General features: G+C 41.6%; 2 protein-coding genes across 3 annotated transcripts in view; one reads left to right on the top strand and one right to left on the bottom strand.

The window, feature by feature from the left end:
* LOC139379031 (equilibrative nucleoside transporter 2-like) overlaps positions 1-2886 on the bottom strand; it is a 56985-nt gene extending 54099 nt beyond the window's left edge. Inside the window, exons 1-2 of one of the 2 annotated variants that reach the window (XM_071121753.1) lie at positions 2472-2886; positions 2266-2351 (exon numbers count right to left, since the gene is read on the bottom strand). In XM_071121753.1, coding sequence (XP_070977854.1) covers positions 2266-2351; positions 2472-2736 — 351 coding nt within the window. In that variant the 5' untranslated portion in view covers positions 2737-2886. The remainder of the gene's footprint in view (positions 1-2265; positions 2352-2471) is intronic. The other variant, XM_071121754.1, reaches the window with a different exon arrangement.
* Positions 2887-5157: 2271 nt separating this feature from the next.
* Positions 5158-9931, top strand: LOC139379030 (UDP-glucuronosyltransferase 2A1-like). The gene is made up of 6 exons (XM_071121752.1): positions 5158-6311; positions 6772-6920; positions 7033-7164; positions 7417-7504; positions 7606-7825; positions 7924-9931. Exons 1-6 carry the CDS (start codon positions 5588-5590, stop codon positions 8204-8206), a joined length of 1596 nt encoding a protein of 531 aa, XP_070977853.1. The 5' UTR covers positions 5158-5587; the 3' UTR covers positions 8207-9931.
* The last annotated feature ends 5104 nt before the right edge of the window (positions 9932-15035 follow it).

Raw genomic sequence — 15035 nt, 5'->3', positions numbered from 1 at the left:
GTCTGCAGAAAGAATGACATGACGCCTTCAAATTGAAAAAAAATATATATATTTTAGTTATTGAACTACAGTAAATTAAGTGGATTAACACCCTATAACACAATTATAGTGACAGAATGATATCATGGGTCTCTGATTTGTGCTACACAGAAATGCATAATTAAGAATGTCATTCTCTTCATGGTACAAAAATATAATATCATTTTGAGTATTATTCCACATACTGGCTACCACATTTGGTTGGTCCGGGCTTGACCAAATCTGTACCAATCATGGACGTCTATGTTTTACAAGTTTGGACATCACAGTACAAATCGGTACAAGAACACAAAACTGCAGTAAAAAAAAATAAGAAAAAATATGAGAGTGAATTCTTAACAGCTTCAGATGGTGCCTGCTCTTGGTGAAGGCATCTATTCATCTGGCAGCCGAGTTAGATGGTACTAGGGAGGGACAGGTTAGATGATGGCAGAGTTAGCTAGCTGGTCCTGACGTTGTTCTCAGTCCCCAGCCCTCGGTAGCCACAGGACGACTCCTCCACTAGTGATGTGTAACATCCACTTGGGTGACGCTTCTTCTGCTGCCGATACGGCGCTAAAAACTCACCACACGTCAGTCCAGTGTATAAAGCCACCCTCACTACAAGGGAGCCCTCTGCCATCTCCACACTGTAGTCCTCTCACTTTGGCTGGGTTAAACTAGAAGCGGTGCTGAATGCATCTCTGTAATGCAAACAGTAGTCAGGCAGCTAAGCAAAGCAAACAAATCAATCTGCCATTCCATTGGTCAAGGACACTAAACATATTCGCTAGAAATTCAATGAGTTATCAAACACACAAAAATATATTACAATTTAAAAAACAACGCTTAAATCAACTAAATATGTACAATATTTTACAGGAGTTCTCCGACTGTACTGAGCTACACTCTACTTTTCCCTACTGTTGTCCAAACCTGTGAAACAGATGTCTATGATTGGTTCAGATGTGGATTGACCAAATTTCAACTACTTTTCAACGTCCATGGAAACCTGGTGCTCAGTGGGTGAGGTGGCTGGTTACAGTAAATAGAAAGAGAAGGGACTCATGGGTAGGCGTCAGTAAGAGCCAAGAGAAGTGACATTAATTGGAGAGAGACAGAAGAGAGACAGGGAGAGTGAGGGGGTTGTCCAGACTGTTTTCACACTCTTGCTGTGAACCCCACTGGACAGAAAAATAAATAAAGTTATGAGCTGAACATAACAGTTATACCAGTGGAAGGGAGGACAGTAGCAGGAGACACTATGAGCTGAACATAACAGTTATACCAGTGGAAGGGAGGACAGTAGCAGGAGACACTATGAGCTGAACATAACAGTTATACCAGTGGAAGGGAGGACAGTAGCAGGAGACACTATGAGCTGAACATAACAGTTATACCAGTGGAAGGGAGGACAGTAGCAGGAGACACTATGAGCTGAACATAACAGTTATACCAGTGGAAGGGAGGACAGTAGCAGGAGACACTATGAGCTGAACATAACAGTTATACCAGTGGAAGGGAGGACAGTAGCAGGAGACACTATGAGCTGAACATAACAGTTATACCAGTGAAAGGGAAGACAGTAGCAGGAGACACTATGAGCTGAAAATAACAGTTATACCAGTGGAAGGGAAGACAGTAGCAGGAGACACTATGAGCTGAACATAACAGTTATACCAGTGGAAGGGAAGACAGTAGCAGGAGACACTATGAGCTGAACATAACAGTTATACCAGTGGAAGGGAAGACAGTAGCAGGAGACACTATGAGCTGAACATAACAGTTATACCAGTGGAAGGGAGGACAGTAGCAGGAGACACTATGAGCTGAACATAACAGTTATACCAGTGGAAGGGAAGACAGTAGCAGGAGACACTATTGATGTATTATATTAAGTTAAAATAAGTGTTCATTCAGTATTGTTGTAATTGTCATTTTTTACAAATATAGATATAAAAATCGACCGATTAATCGGCTTTTTGGGGTCTTCCAATAGTCAGTTTCGGCGTTGAAAAATCATAATCGGTCGACCTCTAGTAGTAGTAGTAGTAAGATCCACTTTCCATGTTTGACCAGAAATCAGTCTTTGCTTATTGCTAATTTTTAGGATGGAAAATGGTTGAAACATTTATATATGCCTTCATTTAGCCTCTTAGCTTTCATTTGACACCAAATTTAATGTACTCCTATGAACTAATAATTAGTACTCATGGGCCTTTTACATGAAAATGCCCGTATACAAACCTGGGATTGACCAGCCGGATCCTGAGATTGCAGCCCTGCACCTGTCTTATCTCCCTTTCCATCGTCTTTTGTGTGGACAAGTTCATCTATACAATTACCATAAACAAAAGAAACCATAAAATACATGTTTGATTATTTGCCAAAAAATAAATCGTGTAACAAAGCAAATGCAATCAACTTAGTTTCCAACCATCCACACGAGTTACATTTCCTGCCATCAGCTTCATGACGAGCGACAGAACGCTGCTTTGCCGCCATCGACTTGCCTTCCAAAATTTGCAGCTTCTTTTTATTCGACTCGTTTTCGACTTTTAATGCTTCGTTCTCCAGTTTACTCTTGGACAACTGTTGGCGAAGGACCACGGCGCTGTCTTCTACCAGTCGGACTATTTCCAAGACCGCTGCTGTCACTACCGCGTTCATGAGAGAGGTTAGCTGACTTTGAAAGTGGCCAGCATTCTCCATTGTCATTTGCTAATAAATCTTAAACTTTTTTTTTTAGAAAACAACAATAATGTGATGAATTGTCATCAAAACCTACACGTATTCACGTTGTCTTCTACCTTTGCCTGGCAAATTGTAAACAATGCTTGTGCACGACTTCCTATTTGGGGAGGAGCTATTGACGAGTTGGTCATGCAGTAAGTATGGTGTGGTGTGCAAGTACCAAAAGGAATTTAGAATTGTATGATTTCAATTTGAGATTAAGATTTTAAAATGCATTTAAAATGTACTTGCACAACTATAAAGCAAGCAACAATGAGGTCACTGGTCAAACAATATTATATTAACTTCATAGGCTACAAATTGTCTTTCTATCTTAAAATGTGCCTTCCCACTGTAATCTCAATATTAATCAATTACAGTATATTTAGAATACCAGTAGAAATGTTTTTAAAAAACACACATTTAAAACATGTCAATAAGCTTATTTTATCTGTTAAGATGTATTTAATTAATGAGTCAAATAACATTATTCAATAGAAAATGAACAGAAAGAAAATAACATTTTAATAAATCTGACAGTCCTCTACGAACAGTACGTTGGTATCACAGTACCACACATCTATGGTTGCGACATGAATCATCACTGAGGTAGCATGTCAAATAAAAACAATTACGCTACACCCACATTGCATTGCCATTTTGACTCATCTGACTAATTTTCCAGATTCCAGGATTTGAATGCTGGGCAACCCCAGCTCAACCCCAACCACTTCTCGCCATAATGATGCTCTTGATTTTGATCTCTGGCCTCAGGTCTACAAAAGGCATCTTCCCAAGCGCCTCTGCAAATCCTGCCAAATGAAAATTCATTTATATTGGAAACTATTCGCACCACCCCGGGTTGGGTTTCCTTTTCACTTTGAGTCACCCGGATCCCTTATTTGTGATGTTGGTGTTGGAAATTCACCTTGTTCCTCAGTTTCTCCAGCAAAACTTTCCACTGTCTCGAGGCTACGTCGAGACTTAAAGAAATAAACCATTTCAGTGTTCTCTTTCCCATGCTGTTTCAATTTTCGATTGGCACTCTCTACATACAAATATTACCAGTCTTGACGGAAGGAAAAAAAAAACATTTTTGGAGTGAGGTTCTCTTCTGCACTGTTCAAATGATTATCCGTCTTAGTTGTTTAAGTTCAGATGGTGATTGAACGAACCGAACCGTACACAGATCCATAACAGCATACATTTCGAAAACCGTTTCGCAAGGGATGATTTATGTTTCTAAACGTTGAAACATCGCATCATAATTGTAGTTCACGCGCAGCCAACCATGAGCGGAGCTAACCGCTGTAAACCCTATCGATAAGAAGAAAGGTTTTCGAGAGCAAGCTAGCAGCTACCTTTACCAGGAGCTGGAAATCCAACATGACGACGACAAATGGAACATTGTCGATCCCCCGCTGTGACAGTTCTGCTTCCAAACTTTGTAATTTATTTTTGTTAGATTCATTCAACAGTTTCAGTGCTTTGTTGTCAGTGGTGGAAAAAGTACCCAATTATCATACTTGAGTAAAAGTAAAGATGCCTTAATAGAAAATAACTCAAGTGGAAGTCACCCAGTAAAATACTACTTGAGTAAAAGTCTAAAAGTATTTAAATATATGTAAGTATCAAAAGTGAATGTAATTGCAAAAATTTACTTTAGTATCAAAAGTAAAAGTATAAATAATTTCAAATTACTTATATTAAGCAAACCAAGATGGCACAATTTTTGTTTTTTATTTATTTATCGATAGCCAGGGGGACACTCCAACACTGACATCATTTACAAACCAAGCATTTATGTTTTGGGAGTCTGCCAGGTCAGAGGCAGTAGGGATGACCAGGGATGTTCTCTTGATGAGTGCGTGAATTTGACCATTTTCCTGTCCTGCTAAGCATTTGAAATGTAATGAGTACTTTTAGGTGTCAGGGAAAATGTATGGAGTAAAAAGTACACTATTTTCTTTAGGGATGTAGTGAAGAAAATGTGCAAAAAAATAGTAAAGTACAGATACCACAAAAAACTACTTAAGTAGTTATTTAAAGTATTTTTACTTAAGTACTTTACACCACTGTTCGTTCTCAAATTTAATCTTGGACACCTCCAGCCGAAGTTTAAAATGCGCCATCCTCTACAATTCCCAGTCGTTCCAGGACCACAATTTTCAAAAGCGGGTTCAAGACAGATGTTAGCTGAGTTGTTAAATAGTCACAATTCGACATAATTGTCTTTTTATACAATGACACGTATGTGAATGTATGAACATGCTAAGTCCTTTGAACGTTCTGCTGCTAGCTTCTTTCCTTAGCATGCCTGTCAAGGAAAGAAATCAACATAAAAGCATTGCCACCATAGAGAAAGGAACACTGCCATCTACCGGATAGAAACTGGTCGCACAGGTGCCTTCCTAAAACTACTTTGGGCAGACCGCTCTTGCGGTCAGAAGTAAGCAAATCAAGGTTCATCAAACTTTGATTCTAATAGCCCATTGTAAACTTGAAACCCTGTTCTTTTATACTACTCTGGAAAAAGTTACAAAAACCGAAAGGTGAACGAGTATACGTCGTTTTAGACATGCACTTTTGCCTCATTGAAGAAAGAGGGTTCAGGTTCTGAAGTCCAAGGTAAATTGGCAGTGGCAGATTTTACACAGCTGTGCAGTGTGCAAATGTGTACCATGGTTATCTCTGACATAACCTATAGACTTTGAGACTGCAGAGGAGAACACATAACTATTTTATAGTCAGGTTGATCTTACACAATTCTAGTCAAAACCTGAATGTCGTTGTTGAACGCATAGAGGTCCTCTCTGTCTCTATCTACTCCGCTACAATGGTGTCTGGGAAGTTGTTGATGTCCATGGCCCTCCTCATTCTCTGTGGGTGTCAGGGCACACACAGTGGTAATGTGCTGGTCTTTCCTGGGGAGTTCAGTCACTGGCTCAACATGCGTGTGATCCTGGAAGAACTAGTGGAGCGAAACCATAGTGTCACAGTGCTGGTTTGCTCTGCCTCACCTTCAGTCAACTATACCAAACCAGAGGGTTTCAGCTTCAAGGTGTATAATGTTCCTTTTGAGAGACATGATTTGGAGTCTCTCCAGGAGGACTTCCTAAACTTCTGGATATACGAGGCTCAGAACGCCTCAATGTTGCAGGTGGGCCTGAAGATCCGGGAGGTGTTGGGAAGTATGACAGCTCTACATCTTAACATGTGTGATGCCATGTTCCACAACAAAGAGCTTATGGACACACTGAGACAGTGGGAGTTTGACACAGTCCTTTCTGATCCAATGATGCCATGCAGTGACTTAATGGCAGATGCTCTTAACGTGCCTTTCATTATCTCGCTGAGGTTTACATTTGGCATGACTATGGAGAGGCACTGCGGGCAGATACCAGCGCCCCCCTCTTTTGTTCCTGCCCCCCCTTTGACGTACACAGACCAAATGAGTTTTTTTGAGCGGGTTCACAATTTTGTTACGTACATGATACATTCTAGCTTTTTCTCTATACACTGCCTACAGACCATTGATAAGTACTACAGTGGCATCAAGGGTAAGTTGATCAGAATTTGTCAAAAAGTTGGAAGGGTCCTTGCACCACAAGCTCAATCTCAGGTTTTGGTTTTTATAAAGATTGGAATATCTACAAGAAGAATGTAATATCATGACTTGGTTTATTTGTGTATATATTTGATTAAGTGGATAAGCTAAATCAAGTTAGGTACTCCTTTGACAGAGCTCTGATTGAAGCAGTGCTTTCCCCATTGATGTTATATATAGGGCTAGGTCTACACTCTACTGAAGCTGTTCTGTGTGCAAATCTGCAACATGTTTGTTATTGAATGATTCATATGCACAATGGCTTTTCTAGTACAATAACTGTAACATTCTGAGAGAGAGAATCCGCTGTAAAAGTTGTAACAATATAATTACTGATTAGCTTGTATAGGTTTTGTGGACCACTTATTCAGCAGTACTGCGTCTCATTCATAATGCATCTCGACATTTATCAGGCAGACCTACGACTTTATGCGAGATCTTGGGGAAGGCAGATATCTGGTTGATACGGACCTACTGGGACTTTGAGTATCCTCGACCTTTCCTTCCCAACTTTAAATTTGTGGGAGGCCTTCACTGCAAACCTGCAAAACCCCTTTCAAAAGTAAGGCTTTTCAACACAAACGTATCAACTGTCTTACAAGATGATCTATTATCTACAGTCTATTGGGCTGATAACATTGAACCATAAGGAAACAGATTGTGTTGAATTTCAGGCCATGGAGGACTTTGTGCAGAGTTCAGGAGATGATGGAATCGTGGTGTTTTCCCTGGGATCCATGATCAAGAACCTCACTAAAGAGAGGGGAAACACCATAGCCACTGCATTGGGACAAATACCACAGAAGGTTAGTCTGTTGCTTTAAAAAAAAAAGAAGCTTTGTAACATTGTTATAAGTAGAGGTGTCATCGTCTCCTTGATCCCGATATTGGATCCATTTGTACGATTCAAACAAGCTAGCTTACACTTTTCCTTTACATAGAATTCTGTCAGAGATATTGCATTTGGCCATCAGGGACCCTGCAAAAAAACATAGCTTCTTGTTATAAGTACAGTTTCATTGCAGGTTCTCATTCATATTCCTGTTTTCTCACCATAGGTGCTGTGGAGATACAGTGGGGAGAAACCAGAGACTCTCGCCCCCAACACAAGAGTTTATGAATGGATTCCACAAAATGATTTACTTGGTGATATGTCTTTCTTGATAACAGTCATAAACATATAAACATTCCTTGCGTACAACAGTGTTCAACAACCCTGCTTCCTCTCGCTGTGCTGTATCAAAAAGGTCATCCAAAGACCAAAGCCTTCGTCACCCACGGTGGGACTAACGGACTATATGAATCCATTTACCATGGAGTCCCAATGGTGGGCATCCCCTTGTTCGCTGACCAGCCAGACAATATCATCCACATGAAAAACAAGGGAGCTGCTGTAATGGTGGACTTCAACAAGATGACATCCAAAGACCTTGTGGATGGCCTCAACAGTGTGATCAATGATCCATCGTAAGTCACAAATACACAACTGGTTTCCTCACGCCAACCTTTTGGGCAACTGTTGAAAATGTGCAGTGAAATAACTGTCTCTATTCCCCTTTCACCAGGTATAAAGCAAGCATGATGAGGCTGTCAAGAATCCACCACGACCAACCAATGAAACCCTTGGATACAGCTGTGTTCTGGATCGAGTTTGTGATGCGTAACAAAGGGGCTAAGCACTTGAGGGTGGAGGCCCATAACCTGAGCTGGTACCAGTACCACTCTCTAGATGTGGCAGCTGCTCTGCTCACCATAGTGGCACTTGTCATAGTTGTATCCATTAAAACATGCATTTTCTGCTTCCGCAAGTGCTGCAAGAAAACTAAATCGAGACAGAAGACAGAGTGACCCCTTGAAATAATGTGAAAGGGTCATTCCACCAAATGAGTACCTTGTTGGGTAGTGTAACTTCGTGAAAAACAAATGTTTTATTTCACCTCATTTTAACATTCTGTCACAAATATGCATGTTGAACTTTAATTGAAAAAATGTTTTGCCCATCAAGGTTAAATTTAAAAAATACTATGGTAAGTGCCTATTATTAATTGCCAAATCAAGTATAGCTGAGTTGACTGTAACAGGGTTGATGGTGTCGTCTTAAATCTGCCATAAATCCCGTTGCGACGGGTAATCAAAGCTTGTTGTGTGCAACAGGGAGAACCGAAGACAGAAGATAAGAGTGACCACCTGGAATAATGTTCATGTCAGGTATTATTGCAGTGAAAGAATCATGTGCACGTTTGTGAAGTCTTAATATTTGAATATTTGACTATTTGAATGCATTCACATGCTTTGAACTTGTTGAGAAACACTGATTGGCTAATAGCCTACAAACTGTGTCAACTATAAACCAAAAGCACAGCTATCATGCTTGTAAACCAATCGTAGTGTTCCAAATCCATATGAATAGATTGTTCTTTATAAATAATGGTTTGTTGTTACATTTAACTGACAAAAATGCTGTTATGGAGGGAATTTACTTAGTACACGTGTCAATTCCACAGAGGGCCGAGTGTCTGCAGGTTTTCACTCCTCTCTTGTACTTGATTGATGAATTAAGGTCACTAATTAGTAAAGAACTCCCCTAACCTGGTTGTCTAGGTCTTAATTGAAATGAAAAACCAAAAACCCGCAGACACTAGGCTCTTCGTGGAATGACTTTGACCCCTGCCTTAGTAGGTGACGTCAGAGGTCAGCATGTGGGAGAAGTCGGAGCTGAGGGATGATAGTCGAGTTCCCCACTAGTAATTAGGAGTTGGAGGGGCATTCAAGTGGATTTTTCCCAGTAAAAATACCACCTTCCCACTTGGTTATGAATGCAGCATTAACAGTGGTGAAACTCGTCTATCATCCCTGTGGCAGAGTCTATCTAGAAGATAGCGAAGGAGTCTGGCGCAGGACACAGGTAAGAGTAAAAAAACACTGTATTTACTCTATCCAAGAACGTAACAAAAGTCCCGTTACAAAACAAGGACAAAACAGAAAGGGAAACCAGAGGGTTAAATAAGGAACATAATTATGAGATGGGAACAAGGTGTGTAAACAGACAAAACAAAAGGAAAAATGAAACATGGATTGGTGGCAGCTAGAAAGCCGGTGACTTCGACCACCAAACACCACCGAACACCGCCCGAACACCACCGAACACCGCCCGAACACCACTGAACACCACCCGAACACCTCCGAACAAGGAGAGGGAACAACTTCGGTGGAAGTCGTGACACCCTGAGCTCCGACTTCTCTCACAGGCTGACGACCTCTGATGTTACCTACTAAGAAAATAACGGCATTTTCAGCAGTTAAATGTAACAACAAAACATTTTTTTATGAAGAGCAATCTATTCATATGGTTTTGGAACACTGTGATTGGTTTACAAGCATGATAGCTGTGCTTTTAGTTTATGGTTTACACATGCCCTTATGGTGATGACCTTTTGCAAATCCAATCAGTTTTCCACGTTCAGGTCATCACATTGATAAAAAATACCTTAAATGACATAGAAACAACGGTGATTCAACCAGTTTTTTCCCAGTGGCACACCCCTAAGTCTCAATATACACAGAACACCCACACTCTTTACTTGTGCATATATTTAACATTATGCCAAATGTATGGCAAAGTCAATTGAACAAATATGGCATTCTCTTATGAGTGATACAGCTAAATGTGGGTGAGTTCAAACCAGTGGAGTAGAGTTAGGGTGACCTGACACGCTCTTTCCGCCCACTGTCACGCCCTGACCTTAGTTATCTTTGTTTTCTTTATTATTTTGGTTAGGTCACGTGTGACGAAGGTGGTATGTGTGTTTTTTTCTTATCTAGGGATTTTTGTATATCTATGGGGTTTTGGTATGTCTAGGTATGTAGGTCTATGGTGGCCTGAATTGGTTCCCAATCAGAGACAGCTGTTTATCGTTGTCTCTGATTGGGGATCCTATTTAGGTTGCCATTTTCCATTTTGGTTTTGTGGGTTATATTCTATGTTTAGTTGCCTGTTTGCACTAGTCATATATGTAGCTTCACGGTTAATTTAGTTGTTTTGTATAGTTTTGTTCAGTGTTCTCTCTTTTATTAAAGGAGTTATGTACGCTTATCACGCTGCGCCTAGGTCTCATCGTTACGACGACCGTGACAGAACAACCCACCATAAAAGGACCAAGCAGCGTGAAAAGGAGGAGCAGCGTTTGATGGAGCAGAAAGCATGGACATGGGACGAAATACTGGACGGTAAAGGATCCTGGACGTTTGGAGGAAATACTGGCAGGAGAGGATCGCCTACCATGGAGGCAGGTGGAGATAGCACGGGAGGAACGGCGAAAACACGCAGCGAGGGTCCCCAGCCCGGGGCCTACGGCAAGGATCTGCAGTCCAGAGCCTCCAACGATGATCCACGGATCAGTGCTACAAGACGGACTCAGGGTAAAGAAGGGGGGCGGCGTCCAGAACCAGAGACGCCACAGAGGTTAGATGCCCACCCAGACCCTCCCATATAGGTTTAGGTTTGCGGCCGGGAGTCCACACCTTTGGGGGGGGTACTGTCACGCCCTGAACTTAGTTATCTTGGCTTTCTTTATTATTTTGGTTAGATCAGGGTGTGACGAGGATGGTATGTGTGTTTTTTTGAGTTATGTACACTTATCACGCTGCGCCTTGGTCTCATCGTTACGACAAACGTGACACCCACAGACTACTGAGCAAAGTCTCTTTCACTGCGCCATTCAGTTTCTCTGTATTACAGTAAAGTTAATCTCAGTTAGCCCAGAAGTAAAATCATGCGTAATTTGGTCAGATGTTTCGTTTATATAGTCTGCCCACACGAGATTACAGTAAAGGCAACACTACAACCAATATTGGATATTTTCCCAAATCCAATGATAATGAACCTAGAAAAGGAATATCATGAGAAAAACACCTTGGACCTCATTTGAAACCTGTACATTTTCAGTTGTGAGAGAATTTTTACGTACCTTTCCGCATTCGTTCCCTTGTCCCTCAGCTTCTAATCCCAGAAAAGTGAGACATAAACCCAGCAGCAGTCCACCTGACATCATCTTCAACGAGCCACCCTACCAGTATCCAGAACCACACAGTAGTTGATCCATTCCACTCACTCTGAACTAACCCTGTGGTAGTAGTGGTGGGGCTAGTGATCTACCGTGACACTCTGACGCCTGACTTGAAGTGAGCCAGAGCTACGTGAGCCCGCCAGAATCCTACCTTCAAAGCAGTGGAGGCTGCTGAGGGGAGGACGGCTCATAATAATGGCTGGAATGGAGCAAATGGAATGGAATCAAACACATGGAAACCGTGTGTTTAATGTATTTGATACCATTCCAGCATTTTACTCCAGCCATTACCACGAGCCCATCCTCCCCAATTAAGATGGCACCAACCTTCTGTGCTTCAAAGAGACCATAGGGCAAATACACTATACATACAAAAGTATAAAATCGAGCACACTGCCATGCAATCTCCATAGACAAACATTGGCAGTAGAATGAATGGCCTTGCTGAAGAGCTCAGTGACTTTCAACTTGGCACCGTTATGGGATGCCACCTTTCCAACCAGTCAGTTCTTCACATTTCTGCACTGCTAGAGCTGCCCCGGTCAACTGTAACCGCTGTTATTGTGAAGGGGAAACGTCTAGTTTGTGTGGTAGGGCACACAAACTCACAGAACGGGACCACCGAGTGCTGAAGTGTGTAGTGCGTAAAAATAGTCTGTCCTCGTTTGCAACACTAACTACCAAATTCCAAACTGCCACTGAAAGCAACTTCAGCAAAGAACTGTTAACTGAGAGCTTCATGAAATGGGTTTCCATGGCCGAGCAGCCGCACACAAGCCTCCCATGGCCAAGCAGCCGCACACAAGATCACCAAGCATTGGCTGGAGTGGTGTAAAGCTCAACGCCATTGGGACTCTGGAGCAGTGGAAACGTGTTCTCTGGAGTGATTAATCACACTTCACCATCTGGCAGTCCAATAGTTCCACTGAAGGGAAATCTTAAGGCTACAGCATACAATGACATTCTAGACGATTCTGTGCTTCCAACATTGTGAAAACAGTTTGGGGAAGGCCCTTTCTTATTTCAGCATGACATTGCCCCCGTGCACAAAGCGAGGTCCATATAGAAATGGTTTGTTGAGATCGGTGTGGAATAACTTGACTGGCCTGCACAGAGCCCTGACCTCAACCCCAGTGAACACCTTTGTGATGAATTGGACTGCGAGCCAGGCGTAATTGCCCAACATCATTGCCCAACCCCACTTATGCTCTTGTGGCTGAATGGAAGAAAGTCCCTGCAGCAATGTTCCAACATCTCATGGAAAACCTTCCCAGAAGAGTGGAGTCTGTTATAGCAACAAAGGGGGGACCAACTCCATATTCATGCCCAGGATTTTGGAATGAGATGTTCCACAAGGAGGTGTCCACATACGTTTGGTAATTTAGTGTACATATGCAGTGGCTATTGATTCCCAGGAGTATTTGTTGCTTGTTTATGTCTAACTTTAAGTCACTCTGGATAAGAGTGTCTGCTAAATTGCTCAAATGTCAAATGTAACTGTTTGTAGGTGAGAGAGAGGGAAAGTGCAAGGGGAAACACAGAAAACCAGTGAAAATAAAGCGAGAGACTGATAAAAAGACGAGGGGGAAAGAGGAAGTGTCAGTGACAGAGAAAACCAGGACAAAGTATTGATGAGCTCATAGGCCATCCGAGACCAACTTTTCAATACGGAATGTTCTCTTACAGAACAAGAGATCCTGGCATGATTTTTCTCAACTGATAATGAGATCGCAACTGATCGATGTGATCCATCACTACCTCTCTATCTATGGTCAAACAGACGTCAGTGTCGACTGATGGTTGTTTACCAGTTCTACTGAGACCTTGACTGTTGGCTGAGAGAGCAGTGGCTAAGTGTGTTGGGGTGTCTTTACGCTGCTGTCTTGGCAGCATTCCTGTATGGTCATCTGAGGACACACTCCGCTTCCAGGAAGGGTACGATGATGCTGACAAGAGTAGTCCTCTCATGCCAGGGTAGCCTAGTGGTTAGAGTGTTGGACTAGTAACTGGAAGGTTGCAAGTTCAAACCCCCGAGCTGACAAGGTACAAATCTGTCGTTCTGCCCCTGAACAGGCAGTTAACCCACTGTTCCTAGGCTGTCATTGAAAATAAGAATTTGTTCTTAACTGACTTGCCTAGTTAAATAAAGGTAAATAAAATCAAATGCCCTGCAACGGGAAAGCTATCACCAGACGAAGGAGTCAAAATATTTAGTCTGATTGGTTTTACGTCACAGTGTCCCGACATCTTGCTCTGTTTGACATCCCCAAGTTTTTGCAAAATATGAGATTACTTCTTTAGAGCACCTAAAAATAAATCTGTAAATTGCTTTAGTGATTGGCAGTTGAGACCACTTCCAGATCAGCACTGTTCTACTCCTGCAGTACAAGTCAAATGGCCTGATTAACATTTTTCCCGTCAGCGTATTACTGGAAAGCTCCTTTAATAACCAGACAACCTGGATTCCACAGAGTTAACTGGAGAAGAGTTCAACGGTTTTACGTTACAGGGATATAATCTTGCAGTACCTTCTTGTGCCACTGTGTGTCACTCTTAAGAGGGGTTTCAAAAAGTTACATGTTCTCGGAAATGGACATTGGTCTTGGAAATCACTTCCGACCTCAAACAAAACCTTTCACTACCTCCTAATAACCCTATCCTTTCACTAACTACCTCCTAATAACCCTATCCTTTCACTAACTACCTCCTAATAACCATATCCTTTCACTAACTACCTCCTAATAACCATATCCTTTCACGAACGTACTCCTAATAACCCTATTATTTCACGAACGTACTCCTAATAACCATATCCTTTCACAAACGTACTCCTAATAACCCTATTATTTCACTAACTATCTCCTAATAACCCTATCATTTCACTAACTACCTCCTAATAACCCTATCCTTTCACTAACTACCTCCTAATAACCCTATCCTTTCACTAACTACCTCCTAATAACCCTATCCTTTCCCAGTTTTAACCAAATAACTGCCTTTAGTGAAAAACTATGTATAATTATGATTAGGTTTAAGGGTGAAAAGCCATGCATATGTTGATTTAGTATGCCCCCCCCACACACACACACAAGTGTAACAGCTAACTGTATTACTTGGTGGTGTGGTACAACAGTAACAGCTAACTAACTGTATTACTTGGTGGTGTAGTACAACAGTAACAGCTAACTGTATTACTTGGTGGTGTAGTACAACAGTAACAGCTAACTGTATTGCTTGGTGGTGTAGTACAGCAACAGTAACATCTAACTGTATTGCTTGGTGGTGTAGTATATCAGCAACAGCTAACTGTATTGCTTGGTGGTGTAGTACAACAACAGTAACAGCTAACGGTATTACTTAGTGGTGTAGTACAACAGTAACAGCTAACTGTATTGCTTGGTGGTGTAGTACAACAACAGTAACAGCTAACGGTATTGCTTGGTGGTGTAGTACAACAGTAACAGCTAACTGTATTGCTTGGTGGTGTAGTACAACAACAGTAACAGCTAACGGTATTGCTTGGTGGTGTAGTACAACAACAGTAACAGCTAACTGTATTGCTTGGTGGTGTAGTACAACAGTAACAGCTAACGGTATTACTTAGTGGTGTA

Source organism: Oncorhynchus clarkii, chromosome 21 (assembly GCF_045791955.1).
Source record: "Oncorhynchus clarkii lewisi isolate Uvic-CL-2024 chromosome 21, UVic_Ocla_1.0, whole genome shotgun sequence".
NCBI lineage: Eukaryota > Metazoa > Chordata > Actinopteri > Salmoniformes > Salmonidae > Oncorhynchus > Oncorhynchus clarkii.
Note: the sequence above shows the minus strand (reverse complement) of the source record. Positions and strands in the feature narration are given on the sequence as shown.